General features: G+C 35.8%; 2 protein-coding genes across 2 annotated transcripts; both read right to left on the bottom strand.

The window, feature by feature from the left end:
• Positions 1-1717: 1717 nt before the first annotated feature.
• Positions 1718-4455, bottom strand: LOC111893802 (glutamate decarboxylase). Its single transcript, XM_023889886.3, has 6 exons — positions 4257-4455; positions 3825-4029; positions 3539-3739; positions 2971-3439; positions 2776-2828; positions 1718-2335 (listed from the first exon to the last, which is right to left on the bottom strand). Exons 1-6 carry the CDS (start codon positions 4340-4342, stop codon positions 1868-1870), a joined length of 1482 nt encoding a protein of 493 aa, XP_023745654.1. The 5' UTR covers positions 4343-4455; the 3' UTR covers positions 1718-1867.
• Positions 4456-9721: 5266 nt separating this feature from the next.
• On the bottom strand, positions 9722-13116 carry LOC111893791 (putative disease resistance protein RGA3). Its single transcript, XM_023889874.3, has one exon. The coding sequence runs from the start codon at positions 13064-13066 to the stop codon at positions 9851-9853; it is 3216 nt and encodes a 1071-aa protein (XP_023745642.1). The 5' UTR covers positions 13067-13116; the 3' UTR covers positions 9722-9850.
• Between the last annotated feature and the right edge of the window lie 981 nt (positions 13117-14097).

Below are 14097 nucleotides of genomic sequence, written 5' to 3' on the forward strand. Positions count from 1 at the left end.
CCTTTCCTTTCTTGACCTTTCAGATTTCGGGTGTTACACTTTTCCTCCCCTGTCGAATCCATCTCTTGCACCTTCTTCACAGTCGTCGGCATCACCTTCCTTGCCGTCGTCGTCTGCGTAAGAACTTCCTTCTGCCGTCGTGACCTGCGTCTCCCCCAACGTCAACAACCATAAGCGACCTCTCCCCAATACAACAACCACCATCGGTCAGATTCATCTTCTTCTTCACAAGTATGAAATATTCTCTGAAATCGGTTATTTTCTAGGTTTAATTTCTGAAATCAAATTCATTTCCAAGGTTTAATTTCTAAAATTGGTGACCACTGGTTTGATTTTTTCTAGAATTGGCAACCCACTGGTTTAATTTTTGAAATAATTGATATCATCAACTGTCTTTCACATTTGTTTATGGAAAAACAGGATAATTGATTCATTGTATTACTAGAATTTTCAATTAGGTTATATATTAACATGACAATCATAAGTTTTTTCAATCAAATTAGGGTTGTAGTCAACTCTTTCAATACATAAAGCATGTGAATCGAGGTTGTTGTGTAATTTGGGCTAAATACTTCAAACAGTGAATTAAAAACATCTGATTCATTTACAATACAATATCAAGTCTGGTAATTATGTAAACATATTGTAAATTTTATAAAAATTCAGTTATGTATTTGTTGTAGAGGCTGATGGTGCCATTGCTAACGAGGGAGGAGTTGCGGTGAAGCAAGAGATTGCTTTGATGGATATTTAAGGAATGGAGGTGTTTTTGTTTTAAAATGTGATAATTTAGATGATTATTTCTTATATGAATTTTTACTTGTTTTTGAGTGTCTAATTCAATGATGAAGTTCTTTTTAAAGCTTAATTATATTTTAGATATGGAAGTGTGTTCTTATTCACAAACACATATTGTAGATTTAAAATAAAGTATGTTACTATGCTTTTAGGAGTGAAAGTATGTTTCTAGAAACTAGAAATACTGAAAACATTTTTTAAGTTTAAAAAATTAGTTTTTTTTTTTTAACTTTCTTTTTTATATAGTTTGCAGACTTAGAAAAACAAACAATCTTTTTTCTTGCAGACTGCAGATGTATAATCTACATCTTCTTCTGCAGATGTCTGCAGTTGTGGTCCGCAAACTGCAGACATTTTAACTTTTAAAAAACAAACAACGCCTTACTCTTTAGTCTCTGCTTCCATAAATCCTTACATATTAAATCCAAATAATACCAAACACCCCTTGCCTTATGAAAATCTTTACAAATTGAATCCCAAAGTTACACTTTAACCCCTGAAGATTCAAATCTTGTCATTTGGTTTCCCGAAATCAACTCACAGCTAAATACTTAAATTGATTTTGAGAAACCATTTATTTGTTTGAATACTCTTTAGTCTCTGCTTCCATAAATCCTTACATATTAAATCCAAATAATACCAAACACCCCTTGCCTTATGAAAATCTTTACAAATTGAGTCCCAAAGTTACACTTTAACCCCTGAAGATTCAAATCTTGTCATTTGGTTTCCCGAAATCAACTCACAGCTAAATACTTAAATTGATTTTGAGAAACCATTTATTTGTTTGAATACTTAAAACTAGAACTAGGAACTAATAATTCATGATTTTGACAATCGATATATTTTTTTAAATCATATATATGATAATTATGAAATTGATAGTCATTTTTTAAAAAATATAACTTATGAACATATGGATATAAAAGATTATTATTCATATTTACACGTTTTATTTATTCTAGAAAACAAAAAACAACCTCGACATCATTATAAACCTTATCCATTCCGTACTTGATATGAAAAAAAACCCTTAGTTTGTGTGATATAGAAAAACAAACCAAACCGGCTAACAAACACTACTTGTTTTCTTGCCATGAATGAACCTCCTCAAATACTTGGCTATTCCTCGTTCCATAGGCCTCAAGCCATGTTCAACATGTTCAACGGTCCCACCATCGCGTGCACCACTCGTGTCAGCCGTGAATCGTGCACCTTCAAGCTCGTGAACCACTTTGATAATATCTGCAATGAGTCTATCCGCTAGGCTATGGCTAAAGTCCTCACGAATCACGACTCGAAGAACAGAAATATGTTGTGCGTCTGGTGGCATGGTGTAAGCGGGAACAATCCATCCAAATCGTCTTAGAGACTCGGATATATTAAACACGGTGTACTTTGAACTGTCTTTAAGAGAAAAAGCTAGTAATGGGACCCCGATGTCTTTGGATATTATATTAAACTTTCCCATCTTTTCTAACCCTTCTTTGAGTACCATTGTGTTTTCGTGACAATTTGTCATGATATCCTTGTAACCCTAGTGAATCAAATCGAGAAAAATCGACGAGTTTGTTTCAGGTCAAAGTGAACTTCATGAACGTGTAAAGTGTAAACATTTTATCACAAATGGTTAAATGCAAGAAATAGCAACGTAATATCGTTTACTTGGTTATTATAGTATCTCACTTTCATTTCTTTTTATTATAATATTATACTTTAAAAAATCTACAAACACTAATACCATGTTATCCAAATACAAAGCAATTTGTCAATGCCTAGACTTTTCAAAGTACAATCTAAGAGGAAAAAATTATAAGTTCAATGTTGTAGTTATGTAGTTTTTTTTTTTATTATTTTATTTTTATTTTTATAAAAGCTTAAGCATGTTGCTATTTCTTGCATCTAGCTCTATCAAAGAGGCGTAAACTTTTTGGTTGCTCCAAGATTTAGCAAAATAACATATAATCAAACCATTACCTCAAACCCAAGACGAATAAATTGGTAGTATTGTGCAATTATTTGGCTTGACCCTATCCATGTCCACAAAACAAACAAATTAATTCCCTTAAGAGACTCTATATGACTATATGTGTATAACATATTCATAAATGGACCTATAAAATGTGTTGATTGGTGAAGCAATGATATAAGGTTGTAGCAAACACATTTTACCTTTGGAGAAATTGAGAGTAAAGGTCGGCTGATCCGATCCCAAATAGTTTATATGAAACACAAGCTCATCCGGCAAATCATCTTTCGTCCTCCACACAACCCAACCAACACCAGCATACACGAGCCCATACTTATGTCCACTAACATTAATACTCTTCACAAGTGGCAATCTAAAATCCCATTCAAGATTAGGGTAAAGAAAAGGAGCAACAAACCCTCCACTCGCTGCATCAACGTGAATCGGGGTTTCCCATTTGGTTTCTTCGTTTTTCTTCATTAGAAGGTTGTTCAGAAGCTTCACGTCTTCAAACTCTCCGTTCATGGTGGATCCGAGAATTGTAGCAACACAGATCGTGTTTTCATCCACCATTTCTACAGCTTTTTCAGGGTCCATCACGTAATACCCTTCTTTCAATTTCACCTCTTTCAATTCCACCTCGAAGTACCTCGCGAATTTCTCCCAACAGACCTATGGAACACGACCACAGACAATGATTACATGCAAATAAACAAAAGTAACGTTGCTCTTTCTTGCTTTTATCCTAGTATATATATGTCGTAACCAAACCTGCACATTAGATCCAGTGACAATGTTCGGATTCTCGCAACTCTTTCCTTGTGATTTCCGCTTAGCTTGCCACTTTCTTTTGAAAGCAAGACCTGCAAGCATTATCGCCTCTGATGATCCAACGGTTCCTACACCAACAGCAGCATCGTCTTCTCCAATGGGAGCATGGAAGAGATGCGCTATTATGTTCACACATCGATTCTGCAATGTTGTTACAGACAAGTTGATTATAAACATAATTTGCGTTCCCAATAGTTTATAAAGTTTATTGAGTGAAAATAATTACCTGAAGTTCAGTAGTGACAGGGTACTCATCCATGTCAACATAGTTTTTATTGAGGGATGACATGATAAGTTTATCGCACTCTGGCTCCATCCACGTGGTCACAAATGACGCCAGGTTTAATCTCGGGTTTCCATCGAGCATCAACTCATCGTTTATTATTTGATATGCTGCATCCTTTGGTATAGATTGATCAGGCAACTTAAACCTGCAAACAAGTTATTAATCACATAATTATCATTGTTTGGGTCGATGATTCTGTTAGCAATAGCGATATGGAAATTATATGAGAATAGGTTCGTCAAAGTCAGTCAACATGGAATTGACATGAAATTCTTTGAATCGGGGTTAAAAAAACAAGAGTTAACGTGAAATTAGAGCTTTGAAAATCGAGTCATGGCGTCTACAGAAGATGAAATTAAGAGAAGAAGGTACCTTGGAAGAGATGTACGGACATATCTGGAAGCGAAAGTGGAGTGGAGGTTCTGATCGGAGTCGGCGATTGTAGTGCTGATCACCATTTCTCCCTGCCGTCGATTGGTTGTTTCCGGTCACCGTCGACTTCGCCGGTAAGGTTTACAACTTTGAACTGCGTTTCACTCTATAAGATTCTTTGTCTAAGCATCTATTTATCGACACTCAAAAGTGACACGTAAACTTGCATTTACTTTTATATATATACTTTACCTTATTACCTTATAAACATATTTTGTAATATATTTTGTGGACTCATTTACATGCTAAAAATATGTAAATAATCAAACACGATATTCCTGTTAGAAGATTTATCATGGATAATTATGTCTGAATTCATAATTTTAAGTATAAATAAATTGATTAAATCAGTAACATAAAATTTAGTGAGCTTTTTCTAAAATGAAAAATAAAATGGTGAGACTTGAATCTAATGTTTTTGGATTTTTATCTTTTTATTACATAACGAATAAAAACACAAATTATTATTCATGTACATCATATATAGATGCTGACCTTTTTTATGCTTGTAATTACGGAATGAATGTACAATTTGATACATATTATTACACTATTAAATTAAAGATTAAAGTTAATTAAATTAAATTAAATTAAAGTATATAATAAACATAGAACAAAAATACTACGTGGCATCAGCACAAGAGCTTGAGTCCTTTGGTGCATCCACGTGTAACCTTTGGCGTACAGTTTTATGACCTCCGTTCATAAATTTTGGTCTGAATGCATGTGTCGTGTTTGACTAAGATAGCATTGAGATTGAGGTGACCAAGTTTTGACAAGTTTTCACTTGGTGAAAAATGTTAGATAATCGATGGAAAAAATTAAAATAACAGCAGATCTATAAATGATGTTATGATCATGGTTAGACATGATTTTTTTTAATAAATAAATTGGTCTTATTATGATATAACTAACTGGCAAGATGGAATTTCGAGTCTTTAAACATTATTATATCTGAATTTTATAACACTAGATCTATTGCTCTTTTTGGCGCAAAGGTCAAATGATTGGCAACTATATGGTTAAATAATGTTTTTACTCCTATTCTTGTGTTCATAAGGGTTATGCTCGATCCAAAACATTATAAATGTATTGTAATCAAAGTATTTCCCCATCATCTTCTCATTAATGTCGATATAGAGAAAATGCATACAAGAAATATGGGTCGGATCCAATCCATGGAGGACAAGGACTGGAATACAACACGTAAATAATATATTAACAGCCTTCGTGATATAACGGGAGGTCTATTACGGACGTTTTAGACGGAATGTAAAATCGAGAGACGAGGTGAGTCTTTTGGTGAAAATGTATGCATATGGAGATGATGAGGGAACGTGCAACATACGAACATTGCCTATGATGACATTGTCTCGAACAAAATGAATATCAATTTCAATATGTTTGGTTTTTTGATGCTGACGTGCTTTGTTTGACAAATAAACAACATTAACATTATAACAATAGACAATGGTGGTTTTGACAAGTGGTTGGTGCAATTCACAAAGTAGATTATGTTTTCTTAGCTAAATATACTAAATTATATAACTTTAAATAAAGTTTTACATAGATATAGCGAGTAAACGAGCAACAAGCAGTGTCACAACCCCTTTCAGTGACAAAATGTGACCAAAGGCAAAAGTACCTTACAATTAGAGATCCTACTACATGGTCTAAGGCATTCTTCCAAGAGGGAAGAGATTGTGATGCAATGGAGAATGGGGTCAGTGAGAGTTTCAATTATGCTATTAGGCATGCTAGAAGGAGACATATCATCACTATGCTAGAGAAGATTAGGTTATTTGTGATGGAAATGATATACACCCAAAGAGTTGAAGGAATGGAATGAGATTTAGATATATGTCCAACTATTTGGAAGCATATAGAATAGAAGGAATGGAATGGGATTTGGATATATGTCCAACTATTTGGAAGCATATAGAACAGTTGAAGGTTAAATAGAGGTAAGGGTTTTAGTTTAATATGCATATGTTAATTATGGAGATGCGTTATTCTTTTTTTTTTTTTTTTTTTTTGCCTTAAACAGATTGTGGGGACTTACTGCTTGTGGTTATCAAAAGTATATTGTTAGATTCAATGATGTTGCATATGGAGTGGATTTAATTGCAAAGAAGTGTGCCTGTAGAATATGACAACTTACAGGGATACCATGCTTACATGGAGTGACTGCAATCTCTTACCTAAATCAGGATGCAAAGACAGATGTATCCCAATCCTACACTATAGAGGCTTACCTAAGATGCTACAAATATAGCATTATTCCTCTCAATGGTAGTGATATGTGACCAGATGTTCCCTACCACAAGCCTTTGTCTCCCAAAAGAAGAAGATACATGGTAGGCCATCTGTAACATCCCAAAATTGAGACCCATTTTTTTTGTTTAATTATATTACTTATAAGTTTACGGAAACATCATTTCAAAACATCAAATCACAGATCACAAGTCTCAAAACCATAACATCAAATAGTAAAATATCAGAGTACAATCTCAGGGTTCTCAAAGCGGAAACCATATGTGTGCGATGCGCTGCTACCAAGAACGACTCGCCGAGTCCCTCCTTGTCCAAAACTATTCAGTCGATTTCAGTGGGTCTTAATGCATCCCAATCATAGATCTGGCCTCCTATGGCCCATTTTATACGTAAAGTCCCAAACTTGACATCCATGCATGGGGTGCATATGACAACAAAATTGACACCTTTATGCCATATGGACCCCCAATAGTTCCAGATCTGAAGTGCAACACCCAAGAAATGCTCAATGCAGAAATACCGTGTTCGTTGGTGATGGAAACTCGCAACGAACACTCCAACTCTCCAAGAGTCATGTCAAAGCTTCTACTAAAAGACTGAAACACAAAATATTGACTCGCATCTGTGTCAAAAAGCACAAGAGCAGGCAAGGAGTTCACTAAGAAGGTACCTAGCAGAATCATAATCATAAGCATGCAATAAAATAACTTGATAGAATAATAAATGAAAACATACCAGTAACGATGTCTGACGCTGCCCTGGCCTCCTCTGTTGTGAGCTGGAAAGCATGAACTCGATCCCTCGGGGGCTCCGCCCTACCCTGGCATCCACTTGTGATCCTCAAAGTAGCCGGAGCCGGTGTTTGCGTTGGTCTCGAAGTAGGCAAGGGACAGTTGGCCTTCACATGGCCAATCTGATCACAGTGATAACAAATCCGAGTGCTTGGTACTGGGGCCTGCTGACGACAATCCCTAACAATGTGGCCCTTCCTGCCACATTTTTGGCATCCAGAAGAAAACCGAAAAACACCCTCATGAACCTTGTCGTATTTCCCACAAGTGTGGCCCCTCGGACCTCCTGATTATGAATTGTTGGGCTTGAATCACTTTGTTGCAGGCTAGGACTAAATCAGAGCCTAGAGCTCCTCCTTCGCATAGGTCTCTATCTCAATCTCTCACCTCTTCTCGACATCTTGAAGCTCGGCGAGGGTACTGTAACGTTGGGTGGACAAAGATTGCCAAATTTCAGTTTGATCATGCTCAAGTATCGTGTTATTTGGGCCTGCTCTAATGCAGCAAACTTGAGACAGAATAAGGCCCTCTTGGTAAAAATCTTGGTAATCTCCATCATCGTCTCATTCGTCTGTCTCAAATCTAGGTACTCCTGAGGAAATCTCTCCCTCTCCACCAGGGGAACATACCTCGTTCAAAACACCTCCGAGAAATACTGTCAAGTAACAACAACCCTCTTGGTAAACATCGTGTACTTAGATACTTAAAGGCCATACCATGCCAAGGCATTCTTCTCTCCCAGGTAGGGGAACTTGTTTTAACCATTTATTGTGACTATGACTGGTTAGGATGTTCCCTTACGATACGTTAGCATACAAGTTATTTTCTCTTACTAGGCGGGACTCCCATCTCCTGGAAAACCAAGAAACACTATGTTGTCTCGCGATCTTCAACCAAAACCGAATACAGGGCTATGGCTTCCACGACCAGTGAAGGTATTCGGGTTCGTTGGTTGTCTAGCGAACTACATGTTGACATTTCCTTGGCCACGCCTTTATTCTGTGATAACGAAGCTGCTAATTATATAGCTAACAATTTGGTTTTTCATGAGAGAAATAAGCATGTAGAGACTGTTATTTTGTTCAAGAACATTGAATCCAAGCAGATTATTCCCTTATATATCAACAACAAGATGTAAATAGAAGACTTATTACCAAAGGGGCTAACAACACAACAACTTCAATTTCTTTTGGGCAAGATTAGCATTGCAAATTTGCATGCTTCATCTTGAGGGGGAATATAGGATCTCATATTTTATTAGCATTGCAAATTTCCGTTCCTGTTTGATCCCGTTGGCATCCCTAGTCGTAGCATCCTTATTTATTTTCCTTTGTATTTTTGTTTGGAGTATCAATAAAAACTTATGTTTTCTTCCTCTCGTAAAATCCATCAAACCACAGCCTAATTAATATCATTTGGCCCACTTTGGCTGAGAGGGGACCATGTAACAACTTCAAACATTGATCCGGATAAGATAAGATTATATTTCCAAATGCCAAATATTTTTTTATAACTATTTGCATAAGGTATAAAATGTTAATGACAATTATATAAACTAATTGATATAAAGTAATTTGACAATTTTCTATATGATATGAGCAAGATATTCCAGTTTATGCTCTTAATTTATATTGAAGTTGAGATTGAAATTTACTACTGTTAATTGTTATATACAAACCTGCTCTTTTTGTAAGCATTTTTGTTTAGCCTAACAATGTTGGTTTATTGAATCAATGACATACAAACATTAATATACTGGTTACAAGTTTATTGGCAGGTGGAGTGAAGACATGTGAGTTTGACTATGACTAGAGAAAGTTCCAAATGGGCCAAGCAACAAGGTGAAACCTATAGCTTATGTCGGAGGATTAAATAGTTGAGGGTTGATTACTAGAGGTGTACACGTATGGTTTTGTTTTACCTTTGTGTCGTTAATTTGTAAGTCCATTTCTAAAATAATACAAATCCGTCACTAACAATAGTTAATTGTTTGTAAGTCCATTTCTTGTACATCATTCGGAAATCAAGACAAATGGATTATGCTTATTAAATTATAGTAAATTACAGTATAAGTTATTGAGATGGGATATGACACAATACCAACATATCCATTTTGTTGGGAGTGCCGAGTCCAATACTATCCAATAAAATCTTAACTTGTTAAAACAGTACATCTTGATCCGTATTTGTGTTTAGAAGATAATAAACTTAATACATCATTGAAATTAAAATTATAGACCATATTGAAAAGTTATTAAGTTTATGGACGAGAGCCATCATGCGATCAACTACGATTAAACAATCCGTAGCCAAGCGATAAGTGAAAAGAGTTTTGCGACATTTAGTAAAAAGTGTAAGTATCAAATTTATAGAATCATTGGACTTTTACACATCTTTTGTACTTGTCACTTATACAAAAATATCTATACACTACCACAACACACTCAAATAACTAAATAAATAACACTCTCAATTATATAGTTCAACATAAGTTGCTTCCGGTGGTGCTCCACGTACAACTGTTTCTTTATTTAGCCCCTTGCATTCATGGAACGTCAAATGTCGGATAGATAACATTGTGGTTAACCACATGGGTAGTTCTCGCATTCCGAATCTTCTTATGGTTAACTCAGTGAGTGAAGTGAGGTGTTGTATTTCTTCTGGCACTGAATCCCAATGATACCGACCTCTCAAGTCTAACGAGTGAAGGTTGTCCCTTAACTTCTCAATGCCTTCGAGACTCGGGAAAGAAGCGAGCTCCTCTGAAAACGCACCAAGTTCCAACTCATTTAAGAAAGCAAAACAGTCAAACATTTGGTGAGGCAAGGAAGTCAGTTTGTCACAATGCTTAATTTGCAAAGTCTTCAAAGATTGACATTGGTTGGGCAAATCGGTTATTTCTAAAAGACTAGGACACATGACAATTTCTAAAGACACGAGAGACGTGAGGCCTTGTATGCTCTTAATGGATATCAGACCTATGCAGTAACATATCCTTAAGGAAACAAGAGGATGAGGATGACATTCATCTAAGAGAATAATCTTTGGGCAATCAATAATCACCAAGCTATCAAGGACAGGAGAAATCATTTTTGAGCTGTTGGTTGCTCCATCTATCCACTTTTCAAGTCTTTTCATGCCAAATAGTTTGAGCGATCTCAACGATGGAGACAAAGGTTTTGTTGATTCATTAACATTGGAACTTCCTAAGCATGTCAAGTTGTCCATATTCTCCAACACAAGATCCCGAAGATGTGGTAGGTGCTCAAGCGTTGGAAGAGAGAGGCAACTCCTACATCCAGATAATGTGATTGACATGAGTTTGTCAAGGGGTATTGATTTCCCTTTGATATCAATATCCATCTTCATTACCCAAGCTGGAAAATTATCACCAGAAAAATTGTTAATTGTTAATATTTTCACATCTTTTGGGGGTTGCAAGCCTTCCAATATATCCATCACGTTTGTATCATCTCCATCTTCGTAGTACCTACTCCAACTAAATTGAATATCGTATAAATATTTCTTTCTAGATAAGTCTGCCTTGATAGCATCCTCTTTGCTCCTAACATTTTCAAGATCAAAAATACAGAGCTTTCCACTAAGGTTGTTCAAATGGTGTAGCTCTTCAATACCGTGTCCCTTCCTTCTAACAACTGTGAAGGAAGGCAAATTTCGAAGAGAAATCATTTGTCCCACAATATTGGCGGGAAGACTTTTTGTAGACATGAAATTTCGTAGGCTTACTAAATTTCTCATGGATTTTGGAAACGTCTTGAGATGGCAATGTTGTAACTTCAGAGTTTGCAAGTGGTATAGTTTACCAATAGATTCTGGAAGAACAGTGATACCGGGATATGACAAATGGAGATACCTTAGATGCACCAAATCTCCAATTGAATCGTCTAGCTTCTCCGATTTATGTGATGTGAGTTTAAGGACTCGCATGCACTTGAATTGTTGAAATGGAAAAGTCTTTCCAATTTCATGATCAAGGAAGAATGTATGCAAAGTTTCAACTGTTTTAGCCCTTTCAATGAACAAGGATACCTTGTTTTGGAATTCGTAGTCCTTGTTCTGCTCTTGGTAAAAAGCGAGATGTTTAACCTGAGGAATACGATCAATATCATCATTCATCGCACCCACCACACATAAGCTTTCATGTTTGGAAAGTGATAATGAAAGATCATGCACCAGATCATGCATGCTACATCGAGTGATGTGACCATATTCATCCCTTTCAACATCTTGGAACAATGAATTGCTGACCAAAATTTGAAAAATATCATTTCCCACATCCTCCATCTCCTTGTTTTTTTCCTCGTCCGCTTGAACAAACCCTAAAGCCATCCAAAGTTGGACGAGTTCTTCCCTTTCCATGACCGTGTCTTTCTTAAAGATGGAACAATATGCAAAACATTGTTTGGCCATAGAACTGGGAAGATTATCAAAGCTCAGTTCCAAACTCTTTTGAGTTCTCTCCCTTTCAACTTCTAGATCCCAAACTTTGCTATTTTTGATGGACAACCACTTCTCTAGGTCGTGAGTGTAATTTTGCAACACCCCTCCTATTACCTTTACTAGCAATGGCAAACCACGACACTTTTTCACAATATCACGCCCTATCTCCTCCAATTCGGGTTGTGGCGATTGTCCTGCTAGAAACGCCCTCTCTTTAAAGATACACCAACAATGATCATCAGAAAGACCTTTTAAAGGATACGAATCAATCATCATAGCCTTAGTTCCGATCTCAAGTTTCCGGGTAGTGACAAGAATGCTACTTCCAGTTTGTGAATTTACATTTATCATAACACTCCTAAAATCTTCCCAATACAATCTCTCTTCATCCCAAATGTCATCCAGGACTAGCAAATATCTTTTTGCTCCCAACTTCTTTTCAAGATCTCGAACTAAATTGACCATAGTTTCCGACTTAGGTTTCTCTCCAACAAGAGATTCATAGATATTTGAGAGAAGTGTCTTGATGTCAACCTTAACCGACACACACAACCAAGCTTTAACCTCAAAATGTTGCTGGATTTTTGGATTATTATAGATGGACTTAGCCAGAGTGGTCTTCCCCATCCCACCCATTCCCACAATGGGAACAATCATAAGTTTTTCTTCTTTTCTTGACTCGGTTAAAAGGTGTATGATGCGCTCTTCATCATCCTCTCTACCAACAATTTTGAATTCTCCTAAATATGGATCTGTCTCCGGGTAGGGACGATCTGGAACAGCAGGGCGACGTTGTTCATTTTGTAGTCCCAAATCGTTTGCGTCCTTATTGATTTGAGACAACTTTTCGTTAACCTTTTTTATTTTATGACCCATTTCCCTACGAAATAAAAGCTTTTTCAAACTTGGGAGAGTGGTTACCTTTATTGCCACCCGATCTCGACTCTTTATCGCGCGTCTCAATATTTCGTAGTCAACCTCATCCAACATATCATCAACTCCACCAACCACAAGTTTTAGCTGTTTCAGCCACTCCATCACACCATGTTTTTGACCTTTCTCATTCTCGGCATCCTGTAACTTGGCACGAATCAATTTTAAGGTCTGTTCAAGTGTGTGCAACTTTGTTTTGTAACCCCAAGCAAGGGCGATTTCGTTGGCAGCTATGGATGCCACCTTTTTTAGGATCACATCGGCAGCGATAATGACCAAAGCGTCGGCCATTTCCACTGTTGAGGTTGAGAGAGAGAGAGAGAGAGAGAGGAACTAAGAAGCCACAGCCGTTTATAGATTTTGATAAAGCAAGGCCCCACATAGGATAAGGTCACATTTTAGAACCCATGAAATGATACGGAAGATTCGGCGTTTAAAATAATCTTAATTTTTTTCTTTTCTAGTTTGCAAAAGATTCATGTTGACTCTTCAATTAAATTTAATTTTTGATATGTTAATTTTTTAAAAACATAAAATTTTATGATTGGTTTTTATGATTTGTATAAGATATCATGTTAATGACAACTAATAAAACGGTTAGACGTTTTGTCTTTTTTATTTTCAACTGAGAATCATGAGAATAAATTCATTTTGTTAACGTTACAAACGTTTTTAGGATTCTGTTTGGATGATTGGCTTGTGCGAAATAATAATATATTGAATCGATATAAAAATTGATAAACACAAAGATATGGGTGATCTCGTAATCTCATAAACATAAAGAATATACAACATCATACTTAATGGAATTCCCATACAATGACCAATTCTTTCTCTATTTATAGGAGAGAAGTGAATTTTACAAATCACAAGGGAATATTTTAATCTAAATACCACTCATCATTGGAGATTATTTCAAACTCTGACAATATCCCTATAAATATTTTGAAATGATGTAGGATATAAATACAGTGATAACTAGCAAGTGCGATAATAATTACGATACATGATGAGAAATAAATATTGAAATGTCTTTGAAAATCTGAAGTACCTGTGTTGTGTTGTTTTTATATACTAAAAATAAATAAGGTTTTTAAATTTATAAAATCGTTTCAAGAAAACTAAGAAGTAGCAAAAAATTGAGCAAATGTACTCAATCTAATGTTATTATAGTTGAGGTAAGATTGGGTTGTCAAACACTTTAGAAGCGGGTATGATTTTGATTCAGAAAAGAGAAATTACAACTAATAATTAAACTGCAGAACAGAAAAGTAAAAAAGGGGAATTGTTTAAATCTAATTAAATGTAGTTTAATCTAAACT

The sequence above is a fragment of the Lactuca sativa genome, chromosome 2 (assembly GCF_002870075.4).
Source record: "Lactuca sativa cultivar Salinas chromosome 2, Lsat_Salinas_v11, whole genome shotgun sequence".
In the NCBI taxonomy this organism is placed as follows: domain Eukaryota; kingdom Viridiplantae; phylum Streptophyta; class Magnoliopsida; order Asterales; family Asteraceae; genus Lactuca; species Lactuca sativa.

Coding starts and splice junctions, on each gene's coding strand:
- LOC111893791 (XM_023889874.3), bottom strand. CDS start 13,066: ATGGCCGACGCTTTGGTCATTATCGCTGCCGATGTGATCCTAAAAAAG.
- LOC111893802 (XM_023889886.3), bottom strand. CDS start 4,342: ATGGTGATCAGCACTACAATCGCCGACTCCGATCAGAACCTCCACTCC. Junction 2,829..2,970: donor TACTCTCAATTTCTCCAAAG/GTAAAATGTGTT, acceptor GGACATGGATAG/GGTCAAGCCAAATAATTGCA. Junction 2,336..2,775: donor TTATTCGTCTTGGGTTTGAG/GTAATGGTTTGA, acceptor TTGATTCACTAG/GGTTACAAGGATATCATGAC.